General features: G+C 36.5%; 1 protein-coding gene across 4 annotated transcripts in view; it reads left to right on the top strand.

Annotated features, from left to right (window-relative positions):
• pde4ca (phosphodiesterase 4C, cAMP-specific a) overlaps positions 1–18,079 on the top strand; it is a 41,579-nt gene that overhangs the window by 20,680 nt on the left and 2,820 nt on the right. For 2 of the 4 annotated variants that reach the window (XM_016531060.1, XM_016531057.1), the window contains exons 2-15: positions 9,222–9,413; positions 10,691–10,732; positions 11,345–11,381; positions 12,216–12,289; positions 12,371–12,420; positions 12,538–12,650; positions 15,260–15,353; positions 15,971–16,143; positions 16,273–16,371; positions 16,462–16,626; positions 16,712–16,811; positions 16,897–17,051; positions 17,164–17,286; positions 17,398–17,580. In XM_016531060.1, the coding sequence (XP_016386546.1) occupies positions 9,222–9,413; positions 10,691–10,732; positions 11,345–11,381; positions 12,216–12,289; positions 12,371–12,420; positions 12,538–12,650; positions 15,260–15,353; positions 15,971–16,143; positions 16,273–16,371; positions 16,462–16,626; positions 16,712–16,811; positions 16,897–17,051; positions 17,164–17,286; positions 17,398–17,580 (1,600 nt within the window). The remainder of the gene's footprint in view (positions 1–9,221; positions 9,414–10,690; positions 10,733–11,344; positions 11,382–12,215; positions 12,290–12,370; positions 12,421–12,537; positions 12,651–15,259; positions 15,354–15,970; positions 16,144–16,272; positions 16,372–16,461; positions 16,627–16,711; positions 16,812–16,896; positions 17,052–17,163; positions 17,287–17,397; positions 17,581–18,079) is intronic. The other 2 variants (XM_016531059.1, XM_016531058.1) reach the window with 1 other exon arrangement.

Below are 18,079 nucleotides of genomic sequence, written 5' to 3'. Positions count from 1 at the left end.
ATCTTTAGTAGAGAGGTTTGGTCGAAAGAATTCTTTGAGAATATCCATTTGTCTCCCTCTTGGCGGTGTTAGATTGCAATCGTCTGAACATCTGCAGCTCATTCTTCTTGTTTTTTCAAAGTGAAATGTGTCACATGGGATTACTTTTACCCCCAAGAGCTACAGCTATTTTCAGTTTAAGTTGACCTATTCTAAAATGATGCTAGTGTTGTCTAAAACGCATGGGCTCTTAGCTCTTAGTGTTTGTATGTATGCAGTTCACAATACCTTCAGATATCTCCAAAGCTATATCAGATCTCTTTTCTCCATAGCATGACTAATTTTGGTTAGCTTTCCCATCACTTTAGATTACTTTCATAATGTATGTTTTGCTGGTCTGTTGTTTTCTTACGGTCACAAAACAATGGTAGGATAACAGCCTGCGCTCTGTCCGTGTCCTCTGAGAGACCCTCTGCTGTGTTCACAGAAGTGCTCAGTCACAGACCCTGCATGGAAAATCTGATGCACTTCGTTAACTCTGTTTGTAGTGATGGTCTGGCACGATGCATGAGCCGACATGTATATTTTCCTCTGTGTTTTTTATTTTAAGGATATTTTAAGATCTCATATAAAAATCCCAGTTCTTATTATGTATTATTTATTTTTTGAAATTATTTTATTGCTTAAGGTAAAAGAAAAGTAAAGAAAGCTTTATTTTTAATTTGAATAAATGCTGATTTGTAAAACTAATTAAGCCACATTTTGGTAAGGTATATGTGAGTTGATTTACAGATGTAGTGTTTTTTTTGTGGTACACACAAAAGTGTGCCTCATGTGGGAAAATAAATATTTCAACTGAAACTAACTGCTATTCTTTAAAGCTTTCTATTCAGGAAAGAATCCTTAAAAAGATGTATCACGGTTAAGCTGTATCAATGTTAAGCAGGACTGTTTTCAACATTGATAATGATAAGAAATGTCTCTTGAGCAGCAAAGCAGCTTATTAGAATGGTTTCTGAAGGATCGTGTAAAATACAGTAAAATAGAACAATTTTAATAATATTTCAAAAGAAAACAGATTTTTGAGCAAACAAATGCAGCCTTGGAGAGCATAAGTCTTCTTTCAAAGTTTAAAACTTACAGACCCCAAACCTTTGAATGGTAGTGTATTAATATTTTATGCTGAATCCACCTGAATAAATTAGGATACACAGATTAAAGTAAATATTAAGGTTTTAATCACAAAAAAAATACTTTTTTTTTACAGTGCAAACAGCTAATTCTATTGCAGTAACAAGTAATGAACAGGGCTGAGTGTGCCCACATAAAGTTTGTTTACATTGACTGTAATAAGGGTCGTTTTCAAAAGTACACTGTGTGTCAAAGTTCAAAATGAAATGGCCATTCATTCCTGTAAATGCAATTGCAAAAATAGATGATGGGAAGCGCTCTTCTCTGTAATATTAACATACATTAAAGTCACCACCAGGTTGCTGTTTAGCAAGAAAATGTATGTGGAAATATCAGTGTAATGCGCCTTCAAACGTCTATGACTTAATTCTGGCTAACCCCCACTCATGCTTTAAAATGTCAGCCTAAATCAGAGACAAACCGAGCTTATTTTTAATCTTGACCATAAATGTTCAGTGGAAAGCTGAGATCACAGCACTGCCCCCCTTCCTTTCCTTCTCTCTCTCGCTTTCTCTTTCTCTGTGCACCCTATTGTGCCTCAGAAATCTTTATACAATCTCTGCAGCTCTGGATGTGCTCCACATTTTATGTGCACAATTAGGAAAAGGCAGCATGCACAGAAACGGTGATTAAACAATCGAGGACACATCTTTTGCCCGCAGTGTCTCCGCACGAGTATGTGACCTGCTGGATGACCCTGTAATTAGCAGCCTCGTCAGATCGGTAATGTCTCCTGTTGTGCTTCTGTGAGACTACAATCTCAACATGAAGCACCAAGAAGGGTCTTTTTAAAACTCAAATGCATGTTCACTTGTGGTTAACTGTGCTTTTAATCTCTCTTCGGCCAAGTTTTGCTGTCGTGCAACACAATAGCCATTTTTAAGGCAACAGCTGTCTTCCAAATCTCCTGTGGTATGTTCATGTATGTCCGGGCTTCTGGGTGTTCATTGACGTCATGTGACGTTGTGTCTCTCTTAAATGTAATTTTTTCTTGTTGATTAGAAACAATGGAGAGAGGAACAGGATGAACAGCCTTCTGGCTGTGTCCCAGTGGACTGGTTATTCAACTGCGAGACTAAATGACTACGTGAGATTCATATGAACTTGTGGCTCCACCTCTATTCTTCTTTTCTTTACATGAAATGCTGCATAAACAAACATGCCTGAATGTGGGGCCGGCGCTCTTCCTTTTCCTAAGTGTAGGTTAGGCTGTAGTGTGGGCCCGGGTGGGACAGGCCTGGCTGGTGCAGTCCTGTAATGTGCCCGGGTTCGGACTGACGTAGCACCAGTGTCTCGTGACGCATGCTGGGTGTCAAGTGTTTAGATGCTGACAGTCAACAGGCTGCAGGGGATTTAGTATCAGCTCTTTTGCTCCTCACACTGGAGGTGTTCTTGAAATGTCTGAAGGTTTCTGCTCGAAGCCTTTGTAGCGAGTTGGTCTCCGCTTAACCTGTTCCTGAAGGCAATGATAAGCTGAGTTGAAGTCAGGGGTGTAAAATGACATTTGAGTTACAGTGTGCATACGGTTTCAGACTTAAGCTGAAAACATATATGAGTGGACAAAAGAAAAGTTCCCACGTTACTTATTACACATTAATTACGTTTGTTTAAAAGTCAAAAGAAAAATGTTTTTCGTAGCTTATGAAATTGATTATAGTAGAGCTAATGCGCAAACTGTGCAAATCCAGTTTCATTCTCAATGTTTTGTTTATGTAAAACTCAGCCAGAAACCCATAAATCTACAGAATTTCTTGCATTTTAAATTCAGCAGCAATGCATTTTATAGTTGTTTGACACTTCAGTACTGTTGTTTACAGACTGTTTACTTGCATAGCATTTTTCATATCTTTTTACATGATTTATGTATTTATTGTTTGTTTGAGTTATTTGTTTATAACCAACTCAATAATAATAATAATAATAACAGTTATTATTATTATTATTATTCCATTGCAAAAGAACAGAGTACATGTATGCTCCTTAAGGAACAGTGTACCTATAACCAACTCTGGTTTTATTTATTTATTTATTTACTTATTTGCATATTTATTTGTTTATTTATTAGATTTGTATTACTATTATTATTATCATCATCTTCAAGTTGAGTTGGCAATAGTCGCCACATTGGCTTGATTGTTTGTTTGTTTTATCATCCTCAAGTTGAGTTGGTTTAGTCACCTTGTTATTTATTTATTTTTATTTTTATTTATTTTATCATCATCAAGTTGAATCGGTTTAGTCACCATTTTATTTATTTATTTATTTATTTTCATTTATATCATCCTCAAGTTGAGTTGGCTATAGTCACCATGTTATTTATTTATGTATTTATTTAATTTTTAAAATTTATTTTATCGTCATCAAGTTGAGTTACAACATGCTCTTTGTACTCTGCAATTGTACTATATGCTATCATCATGCTTTGACTGAAAAAGGCTGGCTTCACACATGCTTATTCTATCGTGAGCCACAGGAGGCATCCTATTCCCAGAAAAAGAGCCCATTTTTTTCCACAGCACTACAAGCACAAAGACTGCTCACACCGAACGGTTCATCTCATTGGTGGAACTGACCGCTGTTCAGTGATGCAGACAGTTGCCATAACAGTGTAAAGACTGTCAAAGGAATAGTTGAAAATAAAAATGTAACCCTATACTATCAGGTTTATATAATAAGCTTTTCTTTTTTATTATTGTGCAGAGAAGTATCTGTATTTTTCACATCAGATTCACATATTGAAGCCAACAGAACTAGAAACAACGTGAATGGCAAGTGAACATGACTGTTCTCCACAAAGAATTATTTGAATTTAAATTTTTAAATACAGACAAAACTGTGATGCTAATCATATTTTATGTACCTAAATTTAGATTACTAAAATGAGGATCAGTATTTCCCTTCATTTCCATCGAGAAGGGATTTTTCCCATACTCACCTGTGAGAGTAATACTGATTTAGCATTTCAATTTCCAATGCGTTGTGCATAATTTCAGTAATGTTCAATGCATTAGTACAATATTAATTCAACAATAATAAGAGAAATCAAACATTTGAATTTTGGTGATATCTGCAGTACTTAGAAATAAATTGGCTGATATTGCTATATGCACTAGTGGACGTAGTTTCCACATGCAGTACAAAAACAGCATCAAAAACACAGCTTCACTAAGTGATGAAATTCCCACATTCCCTTTTGGAAATGTGTGGGTGGATAGATGCGTGGGCTAAAAATAGTGCAGCAGAAATCTCCATAAATATTCGTGAATGGGGGGAAGAATCTGAGGCTACCTGCAGCTCTAAATATAGCGCTTCTGCTCGGATCCCTCGCACAGAGACGGGCTATTTATAGCAGCAGCTCTGCAGAAGCACCTCGCTCTGAGAGTGCACAGGGACCCATAGGAGACACAGCATTAAAGATGAGGGACGGAAGCAGAAACCAAGTGGAAGCGACAGCCTCTGCCCCAAGCACAGGTATTTTTAGAGATGAATACGGTGTCCCCTCACGCCAGAACGTACAGTAGTGTGACTTAAAGAGAGATGTGCTGTTGTTTATGTGTGTTTTCATCCATTCAGAAGAATGCTGCTCTCTCTCTCTCTCTCTCTCTCTCTCTGTCTATATGTCTCTCGCTCCTGTATGCGGTCACATGAATAGGGTGCACTGGGTTGATTATGTAAGACCGTGTTAGAGACATCCGTCTTTTCCTCATGCAACATCTGTGAAAGCTGTGAATGAGGACATGCGATAGAGATGGAGATTGTACTTATTTTAGCTGGACGAGCACTATACCTTTCAAACTCACATGTATTTTAATATTTAAATTTTAATAATATAATAATAATAATAATAATAATTATTATTATTAATATCTACTATTATATTACTATATATGAATATTAAATTATAATTCTGATAAACATATTGTCTATTATTAAAATTCTTAAAAATAACAAGTACTATATATACATATATGTGTGTGGGGTGAAATATATTTTTATATATGAAATTTGGCAAATTTGTACATTTATTATAATTGTAATTCATATTATATTTTAATAGACACTAATACATAGTAAATATATAGTATTTATTTTTTAATGATAATAATAATAATTATTATTAATATATACTATTATATTACTATATATGAATATTAAATGATAATTCTGATAAACATATTGTCTATTATTAAAATTCTTAAAAATAACAAGTACTATATATACATATATGTGTGTGGGGTGAAATATATTTTTATAGAGATGAATACGGTGTCCCCTCACGCCAGAACGTACAGTAGTGTGACTTAAAGAGAGATGTGCTGTTGTTTATGTGTGTTTTCATCCATTCAGAAGAATGCTGCTCTCTCTCTCTCTCTCTCTCTCTCTCTGTCTATATGTCTCTCGCTCCTGTATGCGGTCACATGAATAGGGTGCACTGGGTTGATTATGTAAGACCGTGTTAGAGACATCCGTCTTGTCCTCATGCAACATCTGTGAAAGCTGTGAATGAGGACATGCGATAGAGATGGAGATTGTACTTATTTTAGCTGGACGAGCACTATACCTTTCAAACTCACATGTATTTTGCAGGGTGTTTTAGATCGGAGATAGAAGGTAGAAGTTCAGTAAAAAATTGTGTAAAAATAAATGTTATTATTAATAATTAATATTATTACATTAAAAAATTATTTAATATAATAATGATCACTATTATATTACTATATATGAATATTAAATGATAATTCTGATAAACATATTGTCTATTATTAAAATTCTTAAAAATAACAAGTACTATATATACATATATGTGTGTGGGGTGAAATATATTTTTATATTTGAAATTTGGCAAATTTATACATTTTATAATTGTAATTCATATTATATTTTAATAGACACTAATAAATAGTACACATATAGTATTTATTTTTAATAATGATAATAATAATAATTATTATTATTATTAGTATGAATATATGCTATTATATCACTATATATGAATTATATTAAATTATAATTCTAATAAATATGTTGTCTATTTATTATATTATTTTAATATATATAATTTTTTCTAGATGGCCAAATACTATGTTCAAAGCACCTTTTAGAAATATTTAATATGCTCAAATGTGACGATCATGCAGATAAAAAGGTTAATAAAGCATAATACATAACACAATTTTTTTTTTGTAAAAGCTGAATATATGGTACATTAGAACACATGATTGAACTTGAGCATAAACGGCAGTATTACGTGTTGAACTGGAAAACATAGGCTAGAAATAGTGTTGTTTCCTTTATCGTTTTATTGTTATTCATTTATGCAATGTATTTCCTGATCTCCCAAATATAGAAAAAAAAAAAATTGGCCATTGACTTGCAGTGTTGTTCCACTCCTTCACATTAACGTAATAACACACTGTAGATGATACATTAGCAGTGGATCATTGTCAAACAGACGGCACATCAGAGGCAGGACCATTGATTAATGAAATCACCATATATGGTGTGTTTCAATTCTGTGCTAGTTTGATTGGGAATTGACTTTACCTGAGGAGGTTATTTTTAGGCCTCTCACATGCTTCCACGTCAATGAGTGGGGGCTATTTTTAGCTTCGCATTCCTGCATCACATTGACCTTGAAGAACACGGCTCATTCAGAGCTTTTCTGCCTCTGTCTCAGGTCTTACCCACTCCACAAAACCTGAATCTGCCACTGACATGGACAGATTGACCGCACTCAGACTGACTTAGAGGAGGAAGAAATCTCAAATGCATTTCTCTCATTCACTGTCACCATGACAGACTTACTAGATCTGTGTGTGTGGAATGAGGTCGAATGCTGTTCTGCCAGTGTTGTTTGTATTTTAAAGGGATACTCCACCTAAAATGTAAAATGCTGGTATTATTTACTCACCCTTTGTTCTGCGGAACACAAAAGAAGACATTTGAAGAATGCTGGTAACCAAACAGTTTTGGTTCCCATTGACTTCCATTGTATGGTAAATAAATAAATACTGCCAATATTACCAGCATTCTTCAAAATATTTATCTTTTGTAGCACAGAAGAATCAGTCATACAGGTTCGGAATGATATGAGAGTGAATAAATGATGAGAGAATTTGCATTTATCCAAAATATTGGATTAAACACATGGAATTAAAAAATGTTTTTTTTTTGTTTTTAATAAAATTTATTTTATTAATATTAATATTATTTTTAAAAATGTGATGTAAAATAACTGAAAATACTAAATATTATGCTTGATTTCTAGGTCTCTATACTCAAATAAGTATATTTATGACATTGTCGTGACTTTTAACACAAATGGTCAGATGTTTTTAGGATTTATATCATCAATGAGCATTAATTTAAAGGGATAGTGATATATTAAAGCAACAACTGAACCACCTCTTCAAGAGCATTTTTTAAGAGTGCATGTCACGTTGAGTTGCTGTGAATATAGAAATATTTTTTTCCCTTTTTTGTTTCTTAAAGGGATAGTTCACCCAAAAATGAAAATTCTGTCATTAATTACTCACCCTCATGTTGTTCCAAACCCATAAAACCTTCGTTCATCTTCGAAACACAAATTAAGATATATCTGATGAAATCTGACAGCTCTCTGACCCTCCATAGACAGCAACACAACTGAAATGTTCCCAGGCCCAGAAACGTAGCAAGGACATCGATAAAATATTTGTCCATGTGACATCAGAGGGTTCAACCGTAATTTTACGAAGCTACGAGAAAAATTACGACTTTATAACGACTTTATTCAACAATTCTTCTCCTCCTCATCCCATCCCATTGTTGAATAAAGTCGTTATTTTTGTTTTGTTTTTTGCGCACAAAAAGTATTCTCGTAGCTTCGTATAATTTCGGTTGAACCCCCCATGTCACATGGACGACCATTTTACCGATGTCCTTACTACGTTTCTGGACCTGTGAATATTTCAGTTGGGTTGCTGTCTGTGGAGGGTCTGAGAGCTCTCTGATTCCATCAAAAATATCTTAATTTGTGTTCCAAAGGTGAATAAAAGTCTTATGCTGATGATACACAGGGCAACTTTTTGAGCAAATTTGCCAGGCACCTTTTTTTGAGAAATGCTGCTTGGGCACTTTCCCACTGAGAATGGGTAACAAAATTCTATATGGATACTTTAGATCGATCGTGGGCCTTGTGTCTCACCTGGTTGCCCGGCAACATTGCTCAAAAAGTTGCCCCGTGTATCATCAGCCTTACGGGTTTGGAACAACATGAGGGTGAGTAATTAATGACAGAATTTTCATTTTTGGGTGAACTATACCTTTAAATTATTTTTGACTTCATACATTTTTGTGTTGTGTTGTATTTTTTTTATTTTTTTTAAACAAAGTAGTGTAGTTTTTTAATACTGGCTATTCATTGGTTATCGGCTATAACATGAGTATATTTTAGCTTATCAGTATCATACAGAATTTTTAGACTGGTGTATTCCGGTTGGATAACATGAGCGTCGGGTTTTATACAAATTTGTTGAGTTCATGCAGTTTGAGTGCACTTAACTTGTTATGCTGATATATTAGAATGTAATGTAAAATATATATATATATATGTTTAACAAAATAGGTTTTGTTCACTAGTGGTCTCATACTTTTGGACGCACTGTATGTAAATGTGTCTCTTTTTCTTCAGTGATGTAGTGTCAGAGCTGCTGGCTTGGTATTAGTGAGGCACTGAAATGTATCCTGAGTTTGGAGTGATGGAGATCACAGAGACTGTGATATACTGCGTGTCTAGCTGTGTCATATTAACCAGCAAGGCTAGTGCTTACATCTAGATTGACGCAGGAAGAGAGTGTCTCGCTGCGCATTTGTTCTAACCATTTTTATCATGATCTCAGTGACCTTGTGCACTAGTTCAGGTCAGGTCATTGACACAGGGTGTGTACTGAGCGTATAGAGACAGTTTATCTCACAGGGGTGTAAAAAATCATCCTAATGCAGCAAAACATCATAATAAAGTCTCCTAGGTGAATTGTGTGAACCCTTTCTTTCTGTTTTTCTTTCCTCAGTTTTGATGTTGAGAATGGGCTGTCGGTGGGCCGCAGTCCTCTGGAGTCCCAGGCCAGTCCAGGCTCTGGCCTTGTGCTGCAGGCCAATTTCCCTCACAGTCAGCGGCGGGAGTCCTTCCTGTATCGCTCCGATTCTGACTTTGACCTTTCACCCAAGGCCATGTCCCGAAACGCATCCACGGCCAGTGAGCTGTGAGTATCACTCGTCTCATTTATCCCCTAATATAGTTCAGGAAATGTCAGCACTCTACATACTAAATGTATTTATGATGGCTTTTAATTCTTTAAACAAATGTCACTTTCTAAAATAACTTTTTTTTTTATATATATATATATATTTCATTTACACTACCTTTCAAAAGTTTTGTTGTTGTATGATTTTTTAAAATACATTTTTATATGCTTTTATTCATCAAGGATGCATTACATCGATAAAAAGTGCCAGTAAAGCTATTTATAATGTTACAAAATAATAAAATAAAAATGATAAAATTTAAAATAAATGGTGTTCTTTTGAACTTCATCAAAGTATTCTGAAAAAATTGTATTACCGTTTCCACAAAAATATTAAGCAGCACAACTCTTTTCAACATTATTAATGATAAGAAATGTTTCTTGAGCACTAAATCAGCATATTAGAATGATTTCTGAAGGATCATGTGACACTGAAGACTGGAGTAATGGCTGCTGAAAATTCAGCTTTGCATCACAGTAATAAATTGCATTTTAAATATTATTAAGACGGAAAAATGTTATTTTATATTGTAATAATATTTCACATTATAATAGTTTTTACTGTGTTTTTGATCAAACAAATGCAGCCTCGCTGAGCATTAAGAGGCAAAAAAAAAACATCCTACCGACCCCAAAGATTTGAATGGTCACAAGGGAAAAAAAAAATTAGTTTTCATGTGCATGTTGTTTGAGTCACTGCAAGCTTCACGTGTTACAAGCTGCACAAGTGTGTTCTTGAGCTACAGTGTTTTTGTGGCTGGAAGAGTTCGGTTAATTAGGACTATAAGCGTTTGCCTCATAACAGATGTGGCTTACTCCAGCTGGTTGATTATGTCTGAAACATGGTTCTCCCAAGACACACTTTTTTAATAGTGTATTACATCAAATCATATTGCTCAGTCATTTTGGAAAATCCAAGGCGCGAGTTAAAAACTCCTTATTATTACCACTTCCAGCTGTTCTTTCCATCTGAGCACGCTTGCATGTCAGCTCTGGTTTGCCGGGATTTCAAGTCGGAAAAAAAGGGCACCACATTCTTTTTTTTTCTACAGTTTATTTTTCCAGCCTGCGTCAAAGCTAGTCGCTCAAATCGAAACACCTTAAGGCTGGTTTACACCACCCCAATAAATGACATCAACAGGGTGAACGCAACCACCTATAACTGCTGTTTGTTGGGTTGACGTGAACTAGTGTGCTTAATCGCAGGTCACCAACTCTTGCTTGTCTTTTCAAAGGGAAGAGAGTTTGAAGCACTGGGAAGTCAACTGGCTAAATCGGTGAGAAGATATAGAACAATATTGACCTGCCCTTAAAAGGGCTGTCCCCCATTACAGAATCCAGGCCGGTTCTCTCCCCTAGACCAGTCTAACCTCAGAGCTTCCCCTGTTTACTCTTCGCCACCATAAGCGTTACGCATGCCACCAAAGAGGCTTTGGAATATATGAATAAAGACGAAATTCCCAGCGTGTTCCCTAGTTCGGCTTCTCTCCCGCTGCTCCTAAAATACACGTGCATGACACACCCTATCCGAGCCCATCTGTGTTCTTATTACGTGTTTCCATAAGCTTTTAATGTAGGATATCTAATATCCCATTGGAGAATCTGAGGTACCTTCCTTATGCTGAGCTGTATTTATTTATTTCCATCCAAACTGCATGTTAATCAAAAGCGTATTACCGCCCGCTTGCTCTTTTGAATGATGGTGTGCTGTAACCTGAAGCCGACCACATCCTTAAGTCTCCACACTTAAACTCTTAGTCATTCTTTTTCACTGATCCTTAAGTAATTTTATGTGCCTCCTTTTATTATTGGGAGATTAAAGAGCTGTCTTTTCCAATATGTAATTTTTGTGTTTGATTTGTGATTTGTTAATGTGTTTTCTCTTACAGACATGGAGAAGACATGATAGTTACACCATTTGCACAGGTTAGTATTAGAGTGGGCCTTGAAAATGAAAGCTTACGTAGTTGATCTGACATTAATGGGCATTTATGGACTTTGCGTCATGTGGTTTCTCTGTTGAGGAACATGGTAGTTTGACTTTGCTTTCCCTATATTTTAAAGAGAGATTAATCTCCTAATATTTAGAAGTGTCTTTTTTTGTGTAAGTGGAGTGTGCTGCCTTTGGCATTGGCGGGAACAGCCCTTCCGCTCTTATGCAGCTTGCTTTACGTGGGATTTGCGTCACCACTGTACTCGGTTTACAAAACAGGCTAGGAATCCAATACTGCGTTTGTCGATATGGATGCTGACAGATGAGAAATCTGCATGGCTTTGGAAATCAGATACCCTTCATGTCCTTTTGAAACTCCAAAAGAGCTGCAGAATTTCAGACAAGCCGATTTATATATATATATATATATATATATACACACTATATAATTAATTGTTTTTCATATAAATACACTTTTATTATACAGTATTATATATATATATATATATATATATATAATTGTTTACTAAATATTCTATATTTAATTCTATAAAACAATACAAATTCTACAAAAATAATAGGGTAAGACAACATACTTAAAAAAGTGCTCTGAAAACATCTTACACAGTTTTGCTTTATCTTAATCTTTTTTTAACGGTTTTGATATTTTGCTGGACAATAATAATACAATCAAAAACACTGATTTCTGAATACAGGAACTTTTGCAATACTAAAGTATTAAGCTGTAAGTGAGTTGAAGTTGCTTCGAAAAGAAAGAAAAGACGATGTGTTCTTGGCACGGACCTACATTATTGTTCTTCTCATAGGTACTTGCCAGCTTGAGGACTGTGCGGAGCAACTTTGCTGTTTTGACCCATCAGCAAGACCGTGTCCCGAGCAAGTAAGGCCCAATAAACAGTGTAATGTCTGTTCAAATGCTTTTAAAGTCATGCTTGATCTCCACTGACACAAATCTCCACAGGAGGTCCACTGGAAGCAACCCACCATCCATGTGCAAGACAAGCCTTCCAGGTTAGACAACAAACTCTTGTAGAAAAGGATAACAGTACAAAGTTCATTTTTAATACATATGATGATGAACACATTTCTGTAGTCATGAATATAACAATGCTGTGCTGTATTTTGCAGAGGAGCCGTTTCAGAAGTTGGCAGTGGAGACTCTGGATGAGCTGGACTGGTGTCTCGAACAGCTCGAGACTCTCAAGACACGTCACTCAGTCAGTGAGATGGCATCTAACAAGGTAGATCTTCCAAAATAAAAGATGATTCATTACTGACAGGCCTCAAATATCCCGACTGTCACCCAGGGACTTGCCCTAAGCGCTAATAACCATCTAACACAATACATCAACGCTTGCTGATAACAGCACCCAAATACTCTACATGCCTCCGTATGAATTACACATGGGTCAGATGTCTATTTTAGATGGGAATAGGATTCATGCATGTTTTGAATCGCTCCCATCCCCCGTCCGCATCGTGTGCTGAAAAATGTGAATGAGTGTGTGGAGTTATGGATGAATCTGCTTCCCCCACCCTGTCTATATCCCATCATTCCTGCTGGGGATTTCATAGACTGTGACGTGTGATTAGCCCACCCACACAGCGACCACGTGCATCACGGATACATACTCTCACACACATGCGCACATATGAACACATGGTCGAGTGTTTTCATTCTGGCTAACATCACTGACGTATCTGCTGCACGTTCAGGAATCACCCTGCACTGGTTGAGGCGAAAAATATAAAAACGGAGCATTCAAAAACCTTTTAGAGTATTGACGTTAAAATAAAAGTACTGCATTTTATTGACATTCATTTTTTTTGTCATCAAATTTGCAGTGCCATATTTTCATACAAGTTCGGGTAAGATGGGACAGTTTTTGAAACAAGCTAAATAGCTACATAATTAGAGACGACTTTAGTATACAGATGATGATGCATCATCCAGTATATTATCAAATGAAAATAAATGGAAACATTTGCTAATTTAGTTTTGAAAGCACATTGAAAATCATAAAATGAGCAAGATGACACCAGGGGCAAGAAAAAGATTTATGCAAATTTTGTCAAATATATATTTTTTATTTTTTTTTTAAGTTGTCATTAATGTAAAATAATCAAATGTTCTATGTACATTTTGTCCTGATAAGTTAATGTTTTGATAAATAATTAGGATAATTTAAATGTACTTCCTTTCAAATGTTTGCTGTCAGTTAGATTTCCTAATGTTTTTGAAAGTAGTCTCTTATGCTAACCAAGGCTGCATTTGTTTGATTAAAAATGCAGTACATAAAGTTAAAATCATGAAATATTATTACAATTTAAAGTAACTGTTTTCTGTTTTAATATATTTTAAAATGGAATTAATTCCTGTGACAGCAGCAGAATTTTCAGCAGCCATTACTCCAGTCTTCAGTGTCACATGATCCTTCAGAAATCATTCTAATGAACAATTTGAGTTGGTGCTCAAGAAACATTTCATTTTGTTAACAATGTTGAAAACAGTCCTGCTGTTTAATACAAAGACATGATACTAGAACAATGTTTTTTAACATACAAATCTAAAAAAGATTGATATGAATCAAAATTATGCATCATATATGATGCATTAGTGTGATATAAAACATTCAGAATATATAAAAATGCCTCACACTTGCTTGTTTTCCCTGCTCTGTGTCAGAGTGAGCATCTATTTATTTCCCTCGCTTATTACAATGGAAAATACATCCACACACATGCGCGCAAAGCATGAAGCGGCTCCTGAAGCTTTCATCTTCAAACCAAGTGCACATGGTGCAGCCCCAGTCCCCTGTATCCCCCCCATCCAGCCCCTGCATGTGCCGTGGAGCCGCGAGCCAATCGCACGCCTCCCCCTGACCCAGCCTCTATGACAAAATCTGTCCGATTGGCCGGCATGCGGCAGCGAGTGGGGAGCTACCTGCCGGGAGGGAGAGAGAGAGGGGGCTGCTGGGAGGAGCCTGATCTCTCTGTTTACACGTGAATCAGGCAGAGTAGGAGAGTAGAGCATGCGGCAGCGATGCAGACTCGCTCCAGCCAGCGGCACACGCTCTCAGCCTGCCACAGGTGCAGCCAATGGCAGCTGGAGCTCCCGGTGCTGGGCTGAGCTCTGCAGTGCCGCCACATTCTGTTTGGACCGCTGGACTGCTGTTGAAGCGGGCAGCTCGGGCGATCTGGAACGTGTCTGTAGCATGTGCACCGGCCAGACGGAGCTTCTGTTTTGTTAAAGCTTCATTTGGTGCTGAGATGCCAGACATCAGTTACTTGCTCTCTGTGTCGTGGATGTATGTTCAGGTAAGGCTCGTGCTGTGATTCTGCTCTTGGGAGAAGCTCTTGCATTGTTTTTATCTGAAGTTGAGAGGGATGCTCTCGTTGACACTCTATAAATCACAGATGGTGCAGCATGTTGCTGTGAGGATGTCAGTTTGGGTGTGTTGGGCTGTTTCTGATGTAAGTGTGTGTGTGGCTTCTACAGTACTACTGTACATTTTGCTGCCTCAGTCGGAAGTGTTTCATTCTGAAACCTCCTGTATGATTATTACATAATAGCACTACACAGATGAAAGGCACTCCTCCTGCTTGGTCCAGCCCCTCATCTTGGGTGACTGTGGCAGCTGAATGAAGGCCTGCTGCCACTCTTTAATGCAGTTATATTCAGATACGAGTATGTCATGTGATGTTTTGCATTTGTAGAATAAAAATGTTTTGATTTTAAAAGATTCAGTTAGGTGTTGTATTGAAAGGCTCTAATTAAAATGAAATACAGTGGATTGGAGATGGTGATTCTCAAAGCGCATGTGTTTTGTTCTTGTGTCCTGTTCTGCAGTTCAAAAGGATGCTGAATCGAGAACTAACCCAGCTGTCAGAGACTAGCAAGTCAGGAAACCAGGTCTCAGAGTTCATCTCCAGCACCTTCTTAGGTAAAACCAACTATTTTGTACTTTCTCTAATTTAATACAAATGTTTTCATTTCAAATTACATTATTAGAACAACACAAAATATTATTTATGAAAAAAAATCTAAATTATTAGTGTTATTTTGGTATTATTTATATATTATTATAGTATTTATTCATATTTTGAATCAGCTTGCATATTTATATTTTCAGATTTAAGTCATTTTTGGTGATTTTATGGGCTTTTGTCATTTGTGTTTTTTATTTTTATATTTAATGTAATATTTTTATTTATTTATTTACATTTTTTGTTAACTACTTAGCTTTAATTTATTTTAGTTTCAGCTTATTTCAGTTAGTTGCTAAGGCATTTCTAATTTTTCACATTTTTAAAGTTTCCCATATAATTGTCTATTTGTATTTTATTTAATTTCAGCTTTATTTTGCTCAAACTGGCAGGACATTTGGACTTAACATCGTCACTGTTACAAATTTACAAAATAACGTTTGTTTGTTTTGAATACTAAAACTTTCCATTTATTTCCAAGTTTAAACTGCATTTTTTCCCGCCAGGTTTTCAATGTGCATTTAATGAGCTGTCTGTCATTGCATGTAGTTATAAAAATGAACTTGTGTTGCAGAGAAGCAACATGATATGGAGATTATGTCCCCCCCAACCAAGGAGAAGGAAAAGAAAAAGCGGCCCATGTCTCAGATCAGTGGAGTGAAGAAACCCACACACAGCTCCAGTGTCGCAGCTTCCAGCATCCCACGCTTTGGCATCAGCACTGACCAGGAAGATCTGCTGGCCAAGGTGAGCTCTCACGGCCAGTAAAACACCCTATCAGCAAACTAAAATCACCATGATGAACATGGACGTTATCTGCAGTAATTATAACAAAGTCCAATGCTGTTTTAAACTGCATCCAACTCCCTTTTGTAGGAGTTAGAGGACTTTGACAAATGGGGGGTGGATATTTTCAAGATATCTGAGTATTCTGGCAACCGACCCCTAACGGTAGCGATGTACACAATCTTTCAGGTATAAAATGTGGAATAAAAAAAAAACGTTTCTCATGTAGTTTCGCTCAAAGCATTACAATAACAAATGTCTTGAACCTCAATTCCACAGGAAAGAGACCTGTTGAAATCCTTCAAAATCCCTGTAGACACATTCATTACCTACTTGATGGCATTGGAGGAGAACTACCACTCAGATGTAGCGTACCATAATAGCATCCACGCAGCTGACGTGGTCCAGTCCACCAATGTCCTGCTGTCCACCCCTGCCCTGGAGGTTTGTCTCAATCAACTCCCTTTTCATCATCTGCTCATTAGTCTCTGAAGCAAGATGTTTCATATTTGCAATTCTGTTTTGCTAGGCTGTATTCACTGACCTTGAGATCTTGGCCGCAATGTTTGCCAGTGCAATACATGACGTGGACCACCCTGGAGTGTCCAACCAGTTCCTCATCAACACGAGTGAGTGGCCACGGCGGAGCAACAGCAGCTTGTCATTGTGGTTGCACACTGTGTTGTTGACTAAGAACGTAATACTTTTCTCCAGACTCGGAGTTGGCTCTCATGTACAACGATTCCTCTGTTCTGGAGAACCACCACCTGGCTGTTGGCTTCAAACTGCTGCAGGAAGAAAACTGTGACATTTTCCAGAACCTGACCAAGAAACAGCGGCAGTCGCTGCGCAAAATGGTTATTGACATGGTGAGGAAATGGAGGCAATGACGAATCTGTGAGGCAATGATGAAGAGCTCCAAGTCTGAGAACTACAAGCAACACGGTTTTATTTATTTACCGTGTATTTGACCCTTTGCAGGTCCTAGCCACTGATATGTCAAAGCATATGAACCTGTTAGCGGATCTCAAGACCATGGTAGAGACCAAGAAGGTGACAAGTCTGGGCGTGCTGCTGTTAGACAACTACTCTGATCGCATTCAGGTATTCTTTGAGCTTCTGTGGAGCAAAGCCATTTTATATTGTTAGAAAATCTTTTTTGCTTCATAAGTAAAAAGTTTATAGTTAAAAATGTGCGGTTAATCAAATGCGTAGGTTCTTCAGAACATGGTGCATTGTGCTGACCTGAGCAACCCAACAAAGCCCCTGGAGCTGTACCGTCAGTGGACAGACCGCATCATGGTGGAGTTTTTTACTCAGGGGGACCGAGAGAGAGATAAGGGTATGGAGATCAGCCCCATGTGTGACAAACACAATGCTTCCATTGAGAAATCACAGGTGAGTGAGGGGAAATGCTAAATAATATGCCACAAACTGGCCTTGAGGACTTTGGGCCTCATTCCATCATTAAGAATATAGTTTTATAATATAATATAAGATAATATAATAAATCAGTGTTGAAATGAACAAAAACCAAAACTTAATTAAATTAAAGCTGAAATCAAATAAAAAATATTAAATGAAAAAAAGTTAAACTTAAAAAATATAAACGTCAATTAGAAAAGTTGGCAACCAACTAAATAGATTTAAGCTGAAGTACTAAAGTTATTTAAATTATATATAATTATATATATATATATATTATTTAAAATTAAAACTGAAATAACAATACTTTCAAGCAAATGTTAAAAAATAAAAATAAATAAAATGACAAAAGCATAACAAAATTCCTAAATCTAAAACTTAAATAAAAAAGATCATTCTAAACGATAATACATATAATAGTATATAATTAATACTAAAATAACAACACAAATAGAGTAATATTATATAGTGA

The sequence above is a fragment of the Sinocyclocheilus rhinocerous genome, unplaced genomic scaffold, assembly GCF_001515625.1.
Source record: "Sinocyclocheilus rhinocerous isolate Xijiao unplaced genomic scaffold, SAMN03320098_v1.1 scaffold541, whole genome shotgun sequence".
Lineage (NCBI taxonomy): Eukaryota > Metazoa > Chordata > Actinopteri > Cypriniformes > Cyprinidae > Sinocyclocheilus > Sinocyclocheilus rhinocerous.
The sequence above is the reverse complement of the archived record's forward strand: the minus strand, read 5'-3'. Positions and strand labels throughout refer to the sequence as shown.